The sequence below is a fragment of the Thunnus albacares genome, chromosome 22 (genome assembly GCF_914725855.1).
Source record: "Thunnus albacares chromosome 22, fThuAlb1.1, whole genome shotgun sequence".
Classification (NCBI taxonomy): Eukaryota; Metazoa; Chordata; class Actinopteri; order Scombriformes; family Scombridae; genus Thunnus; species Thunnus albacares.
The window spans coordinates 17,155,566-17,167,818 of NC_058127.1; the positions used below are offsets into that span (position 1 = coordinate 17,155,566).

A 12,253-nucleotide genomic window follows, 5' to 3' on the forward strand; every position below is an offset into this window, starting at 1 on the left:
TCAAAAAAAAAGGAAAAATAAATCCTAAACAAATACATTTTTGGTCTTCCACAGTTTGTATACAGTTATTGCACTGATGTAGACCTTCTTCTCCAGTTGTGGAACGGAAGTACATTTCGTCAAGTACTGTGATATTGTACACTTTTGAGGTACTTTATACGAGTACAGCGCACTTCCGTACTATTTTATACTTGCGCTTTACTACATTTAAGAGGCAACTGTTGCAGTTTTACTGCACTCTTTATTTAACAGATATAGTGAAAACAAATCAATGATGAGTTCATAAAACATGATGCATAGATGCTTTAAACTACCAAAAGTTATTGCTCCTCCTTGACCAACTGCTCCAGTAAAATGTACATAAATGCATTTGTAATGTGTACTATTAAAGTCTATGATATACTGTACTTTTCTGCACAATGAGAACTCTTACTTTTGGCAATGCAAGGCAAAGCATCTTTATTTATAGCGCATATTTCATTACAAGGAAACTCAATGTGCTTTACATTTAAAAAGAGACATAAACATCAAGCATAGGTATGCAATGCAGTGCTAAATAAGAAAAAAGAAGAGAAACAAGTAGATTAAAAGATAATAAAATAATAATAATGAAGAAACAACATATATTTATACATACCCACAATACCTACATATACACACGTACACATATACTGTATAAATGCACACACATACTCAAGCAAGGTCATACAGATCAACAGTCACACATTCTCATAGGTTGAACTACAAATACACACACACACTGGTTTACTCAAGTCACATTTGAGGTATTTACATAGACTTATATTCATTTCCTGGAGACTTAACCCAACCCTAACTATAACCACTACTTGCCTAAACCTAACCCTTTTCCTAACCTTAACCGCTGACCCCAAACATTTTGATATCCATCAAGTTATGTACACCATGACTGCAGTTATCACTATTCAGTTTTGTTGTCTCAATAACGTCAGTCTAGTTTACTGTACACATAATAGCCATGAAAGATTAAATCACATGAGGGGCAAAAATCCTTGTATCTGTGTAGCTGTGTGAGGAGGACATACAGCTGATAAGGACTTGCCCTTTGGCAAACAATCCATTTTCTTTGTTATGATCAGGTCGAGTGAGTCACTTATTCTGTAGAAGACTAGACCAGAGGACAGCATTGTAGTGTGAGTCATTCAACATATGCCTTCAGGCTATAATGCTTTCACCTCCACCAGTCTATTTGTTTTCAGGACCTGCGAGGCTTGACGTTCATTGACAAGCAACCTTTGACCTTTTTTGTCTGCAGACAGGACTTCACATTGTATGTGACTGTTTGCGTTATACACAATAACGTACTATCATATATAATATACATGATGTATAAATATGGAAATACTTAAGGCCAATTTATTTTGTCTGTTCTTTATGCGAACAAGACATAATTTAGCTAACGTTATAATGCCAAACATTATTGCAAACTTCAACATTTCTTGTAATACTGTATGATAAGCTAATTCAGAATATCTGCATGTCATCTTAACATATTTACTGTGCGAGTTTCACGTCCGCAAACAAGTCCAGTCTAAACGTCATCACGCAGGACTGCAAAGTACGTGCTGCCTTCAAGCGCTCTTTGTAAGATTTGTAGACCGGCAGTCGTGAACACAACTCTCAAGTGAAAATCGTAAAAATTGACCCTATAACTGAAGTTGGTTTGATTATTATTATTTATCCACACTGGTCAAGTAGAAACATTTACTGCGGTACCAAAACGAAGCAAAGAGAAAGCATATTAGGTAATGGTGTGAAAGTGTAACTTTTTTTTTTCCTTTATTGCAAACGTCACACTTTGGAGTTGTTCCTGGTCGCACGTTGTCCACATTGCATTCAATGTGGACACTTTAAAAGGGAGATTATACAGACACAGACACACAAGGCAATTATAATGCAGTAAAAACTTTACAGCTGCTTTCGTTTTAGTGTCTCAATAAAATGTTCCCGTGTGACTTTGCGTGGGGAGCGGGAACTGCTGCGTATCAAATAGAAGGTATGTAAACAACCTGGGCATGGACACAATATAATCACCTGTGGAGTCTAATGTAATAACACTACAATAGAGACCACAGTTAAGAGGCAAAGCTTTCCTGGAGACTAGAATTACTTGCTTTAAGTTTTTTTCTAATTAAACCCTCAGTGAATGCTTCTACAGTGATCCAAAAATGCGCATAATTGCTGTGCGGTATGTAAAAATGTGGTTTCAAGTCTGTTCTAACTACAACTCTGCCTTGGTTTGTGGTGATATTACAGTCATTGTGTTAAATTGTTGTTTGAGAGATAACATTAGCCATGATCCACACCACTAACAAACTGAATATCAAAGGCTCCACAAAGGTTGCATTTCTTGCAGAACTTTTGTATTAGATTGCATTAAACTGCACTGGTGTTCTTAATAATGTGTTCACTTCTTTAAGATGGCACACAACAGACAAAAAGCGCAAGGAATGGTGATTTTCTCAAACCAGAGATTGTATGAGACAGTATATAGATCTTGACATTAGTAATCATTATGTTACACTGTCACCACACAAAAGCCACGTTGCAAAAAGCTACAATTTTACAATAGGAGCAAAATTAGAACAAGTATTTGTTGGAGTATAGCCAAAAACAAAGTCCCAATACATTCAATGAAATCCACAGACACACTGAAAGTCCCAACAGAAACATTACAGTGATTTTTCTTTGTGTCAACATCCTACCTACTTTTATGAAATTAAAAAAACAAGCTTTATGTGTGTATGTGTTGAGGGGGCTGGCAGGCAGACGGCAAGGGACCAAGTATCTGGGACACATTTTGTCACAAGAAAGGCAAAGTGTTTGGGGAGCAGAATGGAGATGTGGCCTGTAACAGCTACGAGCTGTGGGAGAAAGACCTGGAGTGCATCCAGCTGCTTGGACTGACACACTATCGCTTGTCTCTCTCCTGGGCCCGCCTACTGCCTGATGGGACCACACGACATGTCAGTCAAAAAGGTATTTCCATTTTCCATATCCTTGAAAGACCAAGCACACCGAAACAAGCGTATTTGATTTAGATGCCATGGTTCTAGTGTTTTACCTTATTATCCATTAACAACAGCACTGTCCTACAGGTGTACAGTACTACAACAAGGTGATTGATGATTTGCTGGCCTGTAATGTATCACCTATGGTTACACTTTACCACTTTGACCTGCCTCAAGCTCTGCAAGACCAAGGGGGCTGGAAATCACCAAGTATAGCAACCCTCTTCGACAGCTATGCTCAGTTTTGTTTCCAAACATTTGGGGACCGGGTCAAACTTTGGATCACTATCAACGAGCCGTACGTGTGTGCCAAACTGGGTCACGAAGACGGCGTCCATGCCCCAGGGTTAAAAGAACCAGGAATTGCTGCCTATGTGGTGGGGCATAACATGCTGCGTGCCCATGCTATGGCTTGGCATAGCTACAACTCCTTCTACAGGCCAAAGCAGAGAGGTGCTGTGTCTTTGGCCATCAACAGTGACTGGGTTGAGCCATTACACCCAGATTGTGCCGAGGATATGGCTGCTGCTGAACGTTACCTTGCGTTTACACTTGGATGGTTTGCCTGGCCAGTGTTTGTCACAGGAGATTATCCAGAAGTAATGAGATCTGCCATTGATGCTCAAAGTAAGAAGATGGGATACAGTGGCGGCTCAAGACTGCCCAGTTTCTCAAAGGATGAACCTGCTGTGTTGGGGACAGCTGACTTCTTCGCCTTGAACTATTATACGTCTCGTAAAGTCAAGCCAAGAGGGGGTTGTGGGCACGTATTATGCGTGAAAAGCGACCAAGATGCAGAAGAAGTCTTGGATCCATCCTGGCCTATTTGTGGAGTTTCCTGGCTGGCTGTCGTGCCCCATGGCTTAAGGAAACTTCTGAAGTACATCAAGGTAAAATAACTACTCATAATTAATCTCTTGCAGTCATTTTTATTGCATGTTTCAGTGGAACTCAACAGACACAGTCACTAAAAATCACCCCAAACGAGGCACAACCACATCCTTTATTTTGACTTTGAATTCAATCAGTTGAAATGTGAAGTCATTTTTCTCGTAACATCAACCTGAATTGACCGACAAGAAAACAAATCGCCTTCAACCAAATGAGAAGAACACTGACATTTGTTTAGTGTCTTGCTATTGATTTTGTATGCAGTAATCTCCTTTTAACACCTCCAGAAACACATTGATGCTTCATTAGTGCTGTCACATTGAATGAAACAGTTACTTTGCTGAACAGTGTTTGCAAACGAGCAATTTCCTGCTGTTGTGACTTGTCACAGACCATTAGTTTGAGATTGGCACTGTTGAAATGCAGCTTAACGGCACACCGTAGACCAATCTGTCTCTCTCTAGAATGTCTGACAGCTAAGATGCCTTGTTTGACAATAATATTTGTCCCCTGACTTTCCAGGACACTTTCAACAACCCAGCAGTCTACATTACAGAGAATGGTTTCTCTCAGGTGGGGCCGCTGGAAATTGAGGATGATCGGCGCTCTGAGTTTTACAAGGACACCATCTTTGAAGTAGCTAAAGGTAACAGCTGGTAAATCTGTACTCCTAAATACACTGAAACAAGTCAATAGCCAGTAGCAGACAGTAGTAGGGTCCAAACCAATGGAGAAAACTTTCTGCATATAATTTTGGTGTTAGGCTTGCAGCTGCTATTGAAAATATTGCCTGATAAACTGCTTTGTCAGGACCAAATTTTGTCTGATGCACCTTTAACCCTCCTGCAATCAAGTGTAATTGGCATAATACAGCATCTTCTGTTACAAATCAAGATGCAAAGATTGGTTGCTGTAGCATCTAGTGTTTTTGAATCATACCTGATTTTTGTTATGCACATATATGACAACAACATAATTTGTGCACTATGGATAAATTCTTTTAGTTGTCAGAATGCTGTGTATATTTATTATATCTTATATATTGTACTGGGGCTATATACTGTATATATCACTAAGTAGGTTTTGCATTAAATTCAAAATGGGGAAAAAACTATCATAGTGGAAACAAAACCTGGATGTGTTACGGATTTTCTTTGAGCCAAGAACACATTATTTTCAATTTTAGGCCATGAAGCATAAGACTGGCTTCATTCTATGTATTTATTATTTTTAACAAATACCATGAAAAGACCAAAACCCAGCAATCTGTCAGTCCATTATTCAGTATTGTCCGACTTCCCCAACCTGCCTGTTGCACTTTGCCCCAAGCCCAGTCATTCCCTCCAAAAATCTTTAAAGTCTGGTCAAAAATATAGTTTATTTTAACAGCTGGACAGTGTAGTTTTTAGCAAACATTACTCAAGCAGGAGCCTTTTCAACAGCACGCATTTTTACTTGTCATAGTAGAAAAAGCACAAGTAACATTAAGAGGCTTCGTTTTGTTTAAGTGTGCCAGTAAGTCAGGACAGCGTGACAGTGAGCCAGCATGCACAATACCAGATCCCTGAGACTGAAAAAAGCTAAATGGAGTTCAGCCATCATTATTTTTTTTAACTCCTGTGTTTTACTTACTGTCACATGTCAAAATGTCTGTAAAAAAAAAAAAAAGGCCTATAGTGCACTTGTAGGAGACTCCTTTCACATGTAAATGAATACACATTAGGTGCTCTAGTTGGTATTTACAGCTGCATTATGTAGATTTGGCTTAAAACAAACTACAGTGTCTGTGTTCATGGTAATAAAACGGAAAATGTCACAATACATGTGGCGCACTGATGTGTTTTTACTAGTTGGGTCAATATCAACCCTCACAATTCTCACACGTTTTGGTCGTAATTTCCCATTCACTTTATGTCTTATAAATAGTAGACACTTAAGTTGGAGAAATATATATTAGCTGACCTCCCACACATATTTTCAGATTATGGGCCAATAGTCAGAGAATAAACCATAAGTTATGTCCACCCTGTCATGGACATATACATTACTGTTTTGTTTTCATTGCAGTATTAAGATTTTTTGAAAAGGTATGATGTCCAAGTTTCAAATTAAAAATAAATTAAATACATTATGAAAACCATCTGTTTTTAAAGAAACAATTTGCACTTTTTTTTCTAATTGAGAAAACTTTGATATTTGGATGCAATTTTTATTTGCATATTATTGCCCTGCACTTAGTTATTGAACGCACTGGATTATATATACAGATATTTCATAGTATGATTGAATTATTATTTAAAAATAAAGATAACAAGGTGGACATATAAAGCAGAACACACAAAACATGACAAAATATGAAAATGAAACATTTATTCAACTTTTAAAATGGGTATATTCTCAATCTATATGAAATAAATCATTTTCTCCCATGCTTATTCAGTTTAGAATTTAATTTGTTTTGTTTGTTTATTTGTAGGTACTTAGGGTATCAAAAAATGTCATGATTCACATACATTCTTGATCTTGCTCTTGAAGAATTACATCTTAAAAACCTTCTAACAGTTATGAAAACACCACAGAGAAACGCAATTTTGAGAAGAAACATAAATGTACATTCATGAACAATGAATCATTTCAAAGAATGATTAGCTGAAGATGTTTGGCGTCATAGACGTCTGTACAACTCATCATCTCCCGATTATAAAGACAGCCAAATTATGCAGAATAGCTGGAACGAGATCAGGCAGAATATGGGAGTGGAGGCCTCTTACTACGCAGACAACGCACCAAGTATAAATGGCCCAGCACCTGTGACATGCACTGTAATATCTTCTCTGGAACTTGGCCAGAAGACATTGTTTATCCTGTTTGGTGCATGCACTTAACCATTAAAATGTGTGAGCTCTTCCACTTCAATGCTATGCCAGGATAGGCTTCATCATCATAATTCACCACACACCACTTTCCGATATGTTTCACCTCAATGAATTGTGGACGCCATCTGGTTTCAGTTGTTCCGTCAGATGCAGGGACATGGTTATCTTCTTCATTTATTGTTGCCTCCATTAACTGGTAACAGGTACAGTCCAACATACCTCCGTCTCTCTTGCAGCCGTGTGATGTCCCGGTATTTGAACTTGCCTGGTGACACACTTAGCACCATTCACATTCCATTTTATTATGTTTCAGCAGATCTAACTGGGTAAGTATATAGGTAGGTAGGTCATTTACTTTATTTTTATTCCAGCGGACCGAATTAGGTAAGTAAATAGGTAGGTATTTATATTCTATTTTAATTCAGTAGTTCTACTTGGATAAGCACTGTATATAGGTAGGTAATCCACTTATTTTATTATTTTTCTGCAGACTTACCTGGATAAGTATATACTGTACTGCAGGTAGGTTCTGTTTCAGTTTATCTATCTGGGTAAGTATGTAGGTAGGTAGGTAGGTAGATCATTTTTTGTTTTATTCTCTTTCAACAGATCTATTCAGAATTCAGTTCCAGCAGATATGAATAAGTACATGTATATATGTTGGTAATTGTAAAAAGTAAGGGGTATGTTTAGTTTCTTTTCTTACCTCTGGCTTTGATTCAACATCATCTTCACTTATGTGGAATAACTCCACTGAAGAGTTGGCACATTACAGGTTTTCATAAAAGATCTGTGCATTAGGGATGTACTCTCCATGTTTGATGGCTGTCTGCTGATCTCTTCAGCGTTCCACCAACACCATCTGGTGCCCCCTTGCTGTGTCCTGTCTCAAAGTAATTCCCATTGACATTTTCAAATCCTAGTTTATATGGCTCTGTGGGGACTAGGTAGAAGTTTCCCTTCCGCCGATACTGGGTGGCCCATCACTTAAGAAGTGAAGTTTTTCTACTTCAGGGTACCTTTGCCTTATCGTCCCAAGTACTGGGTCAAGGAGGGCCCAAATAGCTGTAGGGTCATGCCGTCGACTTGGAGAAATGGAGCAGAAGGCGAGAGGTGACTGGTCTTCAGCAGTGTAAAGTACCCCTGTGTTGAGAGTTGCCTGTTGGTGCCATCCTTCACAGTGAACTGATTGAATTTCTTGGCTGTGTTTGCACAAGTAATTTTCTCTAAAATCAATGTGCAGCATGCACTCATCTCTTTTTAGGGTCTCCCTGATCTGCCTGTAGGCTGTTTATTGCCATCTGATGTTGAAGATGAGTTGCTTAAATCTGTTGGGCCTTTCTTGAAATTGGCTAACCAGGCCATTACTGACTGTAATTACGGAGGATTTTTCTTCTTTATGGATCCTTTCCGTGGTCCATTGGGCCTCACAAACCTCTGCTTTCCCAGGTTGTTTAAGGGTTGGATATGCATTGAGCGGGCATTCACTACACTCACTGTAAGCACATGCTTTTGCCATTGAATTGCACACAATTGAGTCGACCATATCTTCAATGCATTTGGTAGACAATATACCATGACTGTGGAGGACACTGGCGTTGAGTTGTGTGTTCTCATGTGTTTTGCATATGAGAACACAATGTCTTGCGGTATCTGTGGGTGTAACAACCCAAAATGGCCTAAGCCACCAAAACGTGCTGTATGACAGCTGACCATGCCACTTCTTTTTTGCATTTTTTTTCCTTTTGTCATGTGATTGTGTTTGCAGCCCGGTGACATACACCTAACATCGTCACGGAGAAAAAAGAATCTCACCTTCCTCTCGATCGCCACAGCTGCACAACTTTCTTTTCTCTACACAGTTACGCGAAGATCCACACTGAAAGTTGCGCTTCTGTTTTTTTGAGTAGCCAAATGCTGTTCTTGTGTACTTCTGGAATTTGCACTTTTTAAAAAAATACTCCCAGAAGTCACCCTGGCAATCAGTTGTATCCAAGACCACTGTATATAGAGTTCTACTCAAAACCTTTTGTCAAGTAAAATTTGGTATAAAATGTAGCTGTTATCCAGTCATACAAAAAAACAGTTAGTGCCTGACTTGCTATAAAATCACAGTAGGCTACATTGTTGTCACTTGTTGCAAATACATCACCCCTAGATATTCTTTAGAAATCTTAATAATGACGCTAATCTTTTCTCCTGTCATGTCACAAAGATGGGATTATTCTGTTTAAAAATACTGCACTCGCATCAAGTCTTGTTATGTGCCCAAAATTACAAGTCACTAAGCTCTCTGTGTCCTTCCATGTGTAGCTATCGGAGAGGATGGTGTCAACGTCCGCGGATATTTCGCATGGTCACTGCTGGACAACTTTGAATGGGCTGATGGATTCAGTGTTCGTTTTGGATTGTTCCATGTGGACTTCTCTGATGCAAAGCTGAGTCGAGCCATATATCACTCTGGACGGGAGTATGCAAAGATCATCTCAAAATACAAATCTGCTCAGTCCAGATGAGAAAACACAGGCATCAGTGTGCATGGATTTCTTAATCATGTATAATTATTCAAGAAAAAAAAAGTTTTCAGTGTTTCATACATTTGCAATAAACTGGCAGTTGATATTTTGGTTGTTTTATCTCACTTCTTTCACTATATCATTTGTATCACTTTATTTTCAGTTTTGAAAATCTTCAGGAAAAAAGCCACTGGTAGGTTTATTTGATTAGCTCTGTAGAAAATCTGACTTCAGCAGGGGATGTGAGGACATGGGCAAAGAGTGTTAAGTTGATTCAATGGAAAGGAAATTAGTATTCCATCCTGCCCAATTCCCAGTCACTCTGCACAAGGTTGCTTGTGGAGAGGGGAGCATTTCTGACTCAGAGGGCCAAGGCAGCTGTAAAATCTCCAGACCAAGCTGCCGCAGACAGTTCACAGGGCTTCAGAGGGAACTTACAGACAAAGGGAAACAATGCATGTTAATATGCATGGTTTTAGTGAATTCAAACAAGTGTAGCATCTCCACATGAGAGCAACTACCTGAGGAATGAAGATTGGCCTTCAGGAGATGCCTGACATGCATTAATAGTTAAAGCCCAGATTTATTTGGTATACAGATTCTGATCAAATGGTGTAATGACTTTTTGGATAAGGTTAAGTGAATACTGTAGCTTGTTCATTGTAGATTGTTATTTGAAATACAAGGGGAAATTAAATCACACATTACACAGTACATTTGGTCATCTTTTTTTATATTCGACACAAAACTGCTGTACCAGCTCACCTACAATATTACATGGGAATGCAGCCATCAAAATCAAAATAGTCGACTCAGTCATTATAATTCCATCAGGCTGCATAAAGCACACTTTAGCAGACTCAGAAAGGATGCCAGCTGAAAGCAACAGATGTCCTACCACAGGAAGAGAGTGTGATGCCATTTGTGTGTGTTCCCAGACAGCTGTGCAAACTCTACTTTAAGAAAGAAAAGAGGGAACAAGGCGGAAAGCCTCCCTAAGGCCTTCTATTGATTATTTGTGCATACCGTGGTTAAGGTAGGATTATTTATATGGAGTGCTGAACAATGGACTGTAGATATACTAGGCTGAGAGAGCCATATTGAATATTAGGCTTTGACGTGTGTGTACAGGTGTCTAAAAAGAAATATGACATTGTAGACAATTTGTTATTGAGGAAATTCCAATGTAAACCAACTTAATCTTTGTTCCATCAGCAAACAGAATGAGAGACCAAGGATGAACAGTTGGATGGTACTTGTTTATAAGCCTACAGTGCCACCTTGTGGTTTTAAAAGGAACTACAGTTTTGAACTCAACAGTACACTGTACTGTAGCACTTCACAATATGGTGTCACATGATGTGCTGCTTTGATTAATAAAATGCATCCTGTTGGTGTAACAATAAACAACTAAAGCAGTTCCCTAACCACAATACATCATAGATTTAACACAATTAATATTTATGCTCTGATGTGAAGGAAAATGTCATTTATATTCTGTGTTGGGAGACTTTGTTTGCATTAATAAGCATGGTGTATCGTGACATCCAGTTGGCTGTGCATACTATTTTCAACAGATGTGAATAATACCCTTGTGGCCCTCCTCCATCTATGTCAAGCCGAGTGAGATTTTCCTTTGTCTTATGATGAATAACAAGCTATTGTGGAGCCATGAATAATGCCACTGCCGCTCGCATTAGAACTTCTTTGCAGGCTGCTTTGAACACAAAGTTGAAGCACATCTTACGCTATTCCAACGCTAATGGAGTTCATCTAGTATCTGCGGCTCTGTTAGAGGCTGCTGTGATCTCTGCAGAATAATGGTGAAGGAGCACTAAACATTTACAAAACATGCATATTGTCAGGTAGAGACACTGCTGCAAAAAGGATATCTGATTGATACTCAAGCACAACATTTAAAAATTGGATCTTTTCACCAAAAAAAAAAAGCAACACACAACAGAAACAAAATCATAACTAAAGCCGGTTTGGATCATGTTTCCGATGATTCATCAATGCAGCCTATGGGCAACTCAATTCCCAGCTAAGGGTTGATTAGTAATTCCACCAACTGTCTCCCTGTATTGATGGATTCCATCTCCCTCTATCACTGGCTAGAGGTAGCCGCATTGGTGAAAGAGGCACCACTGCTGTTGAATTGATTGAATGAAATATGAGCAAGAAGTTCCTCTGCACTTAGTGAATGTTGAAATTAGCCATTTGAGGGGAACTGAGGAATAATATGTGCCTATTGCAGGTTGGAAAGCTTAAAACATTAATTAGCATTTAAATAATTCACTCTTCCAGTCTCTTTAATAGCCCAACTACGAATATTCAACTTCAATTCATTACAGCGGGCCGAATTTATTCTGATTAGGCCGTGATGTAGAAAGTCACAGAGGAAACCATTTCTAAATGTGCTTTCCAATTAAGCGCCAAATATATCATGTGTATAGATAAGTTGCTTTTGACAATGAATTAGTACGTTTAATTGTAACATTCAATCACATTCACTGGCGGAGATTTACCCCGAGGAACATTCTGGCAAATTACCAAGAGAGGCCCATTTGTATTTGACCAAACTTAACTCATTATATTTTGACAGGCACTATGAAATATTCAATAACTGGGAAATTCATTTACTTATTATAAATTAACTAAATAATTTAGCTGCTAATAAACTGTGTTCATTGTGAATTATACGAAAAATCACAATCTCGTGTATTGGCGCAGTGCTTACAGGTGCAAAGGGTATGACTTCTGGCAAATAATTACCTTTTTCTATTTACTGATTACCCTTATATGCATATTCCCTGGAGAAACGGTATAATTAGATTGTTGCTTCAATATCAAGATGAAGAGACATCAGCCACTCCCTTCCTCTAGAGCACAGATACAGATCTATCTCTTCCCTTTTACT

The 12,253-nt window shown here is 38.6% G+C and overlaps 1 protein-coding gene across 1 annotated transcript; it reads left to right on the forward strand.

Moving 5' to 3' along the window:
* Positions 1 to 1,602: 1,602 nt before the first annotated feature.
* On the forward strand, positions 1,603 to 9,439 carry gba3 (glucosidase, beta, acid 3). Its single transcript, XM_044341101.1, has 5 exons — positions 1,603 to 2,035; positions 2,794 to 3,018; positions 3,138 to 3,940; positions 4,464 to 4,587; positions 9,131 to 9,439. The coding sequence occupies exons 1-5, from the start codon at positions 1,981 to 1,983 to the stop codon at positions 9,331 to 9,333; spliced, it is 1,410 nt and encodes a 469-aa protein (XP_044197036.1). The 5' UTR covers positions 1,603 to 1,980; the 3' UTR covers positions 9,334 to 9,439.
* The last annotated feature ends 2,814 nt before the right edge of the window (positions 9,440 to 12,253 follow it).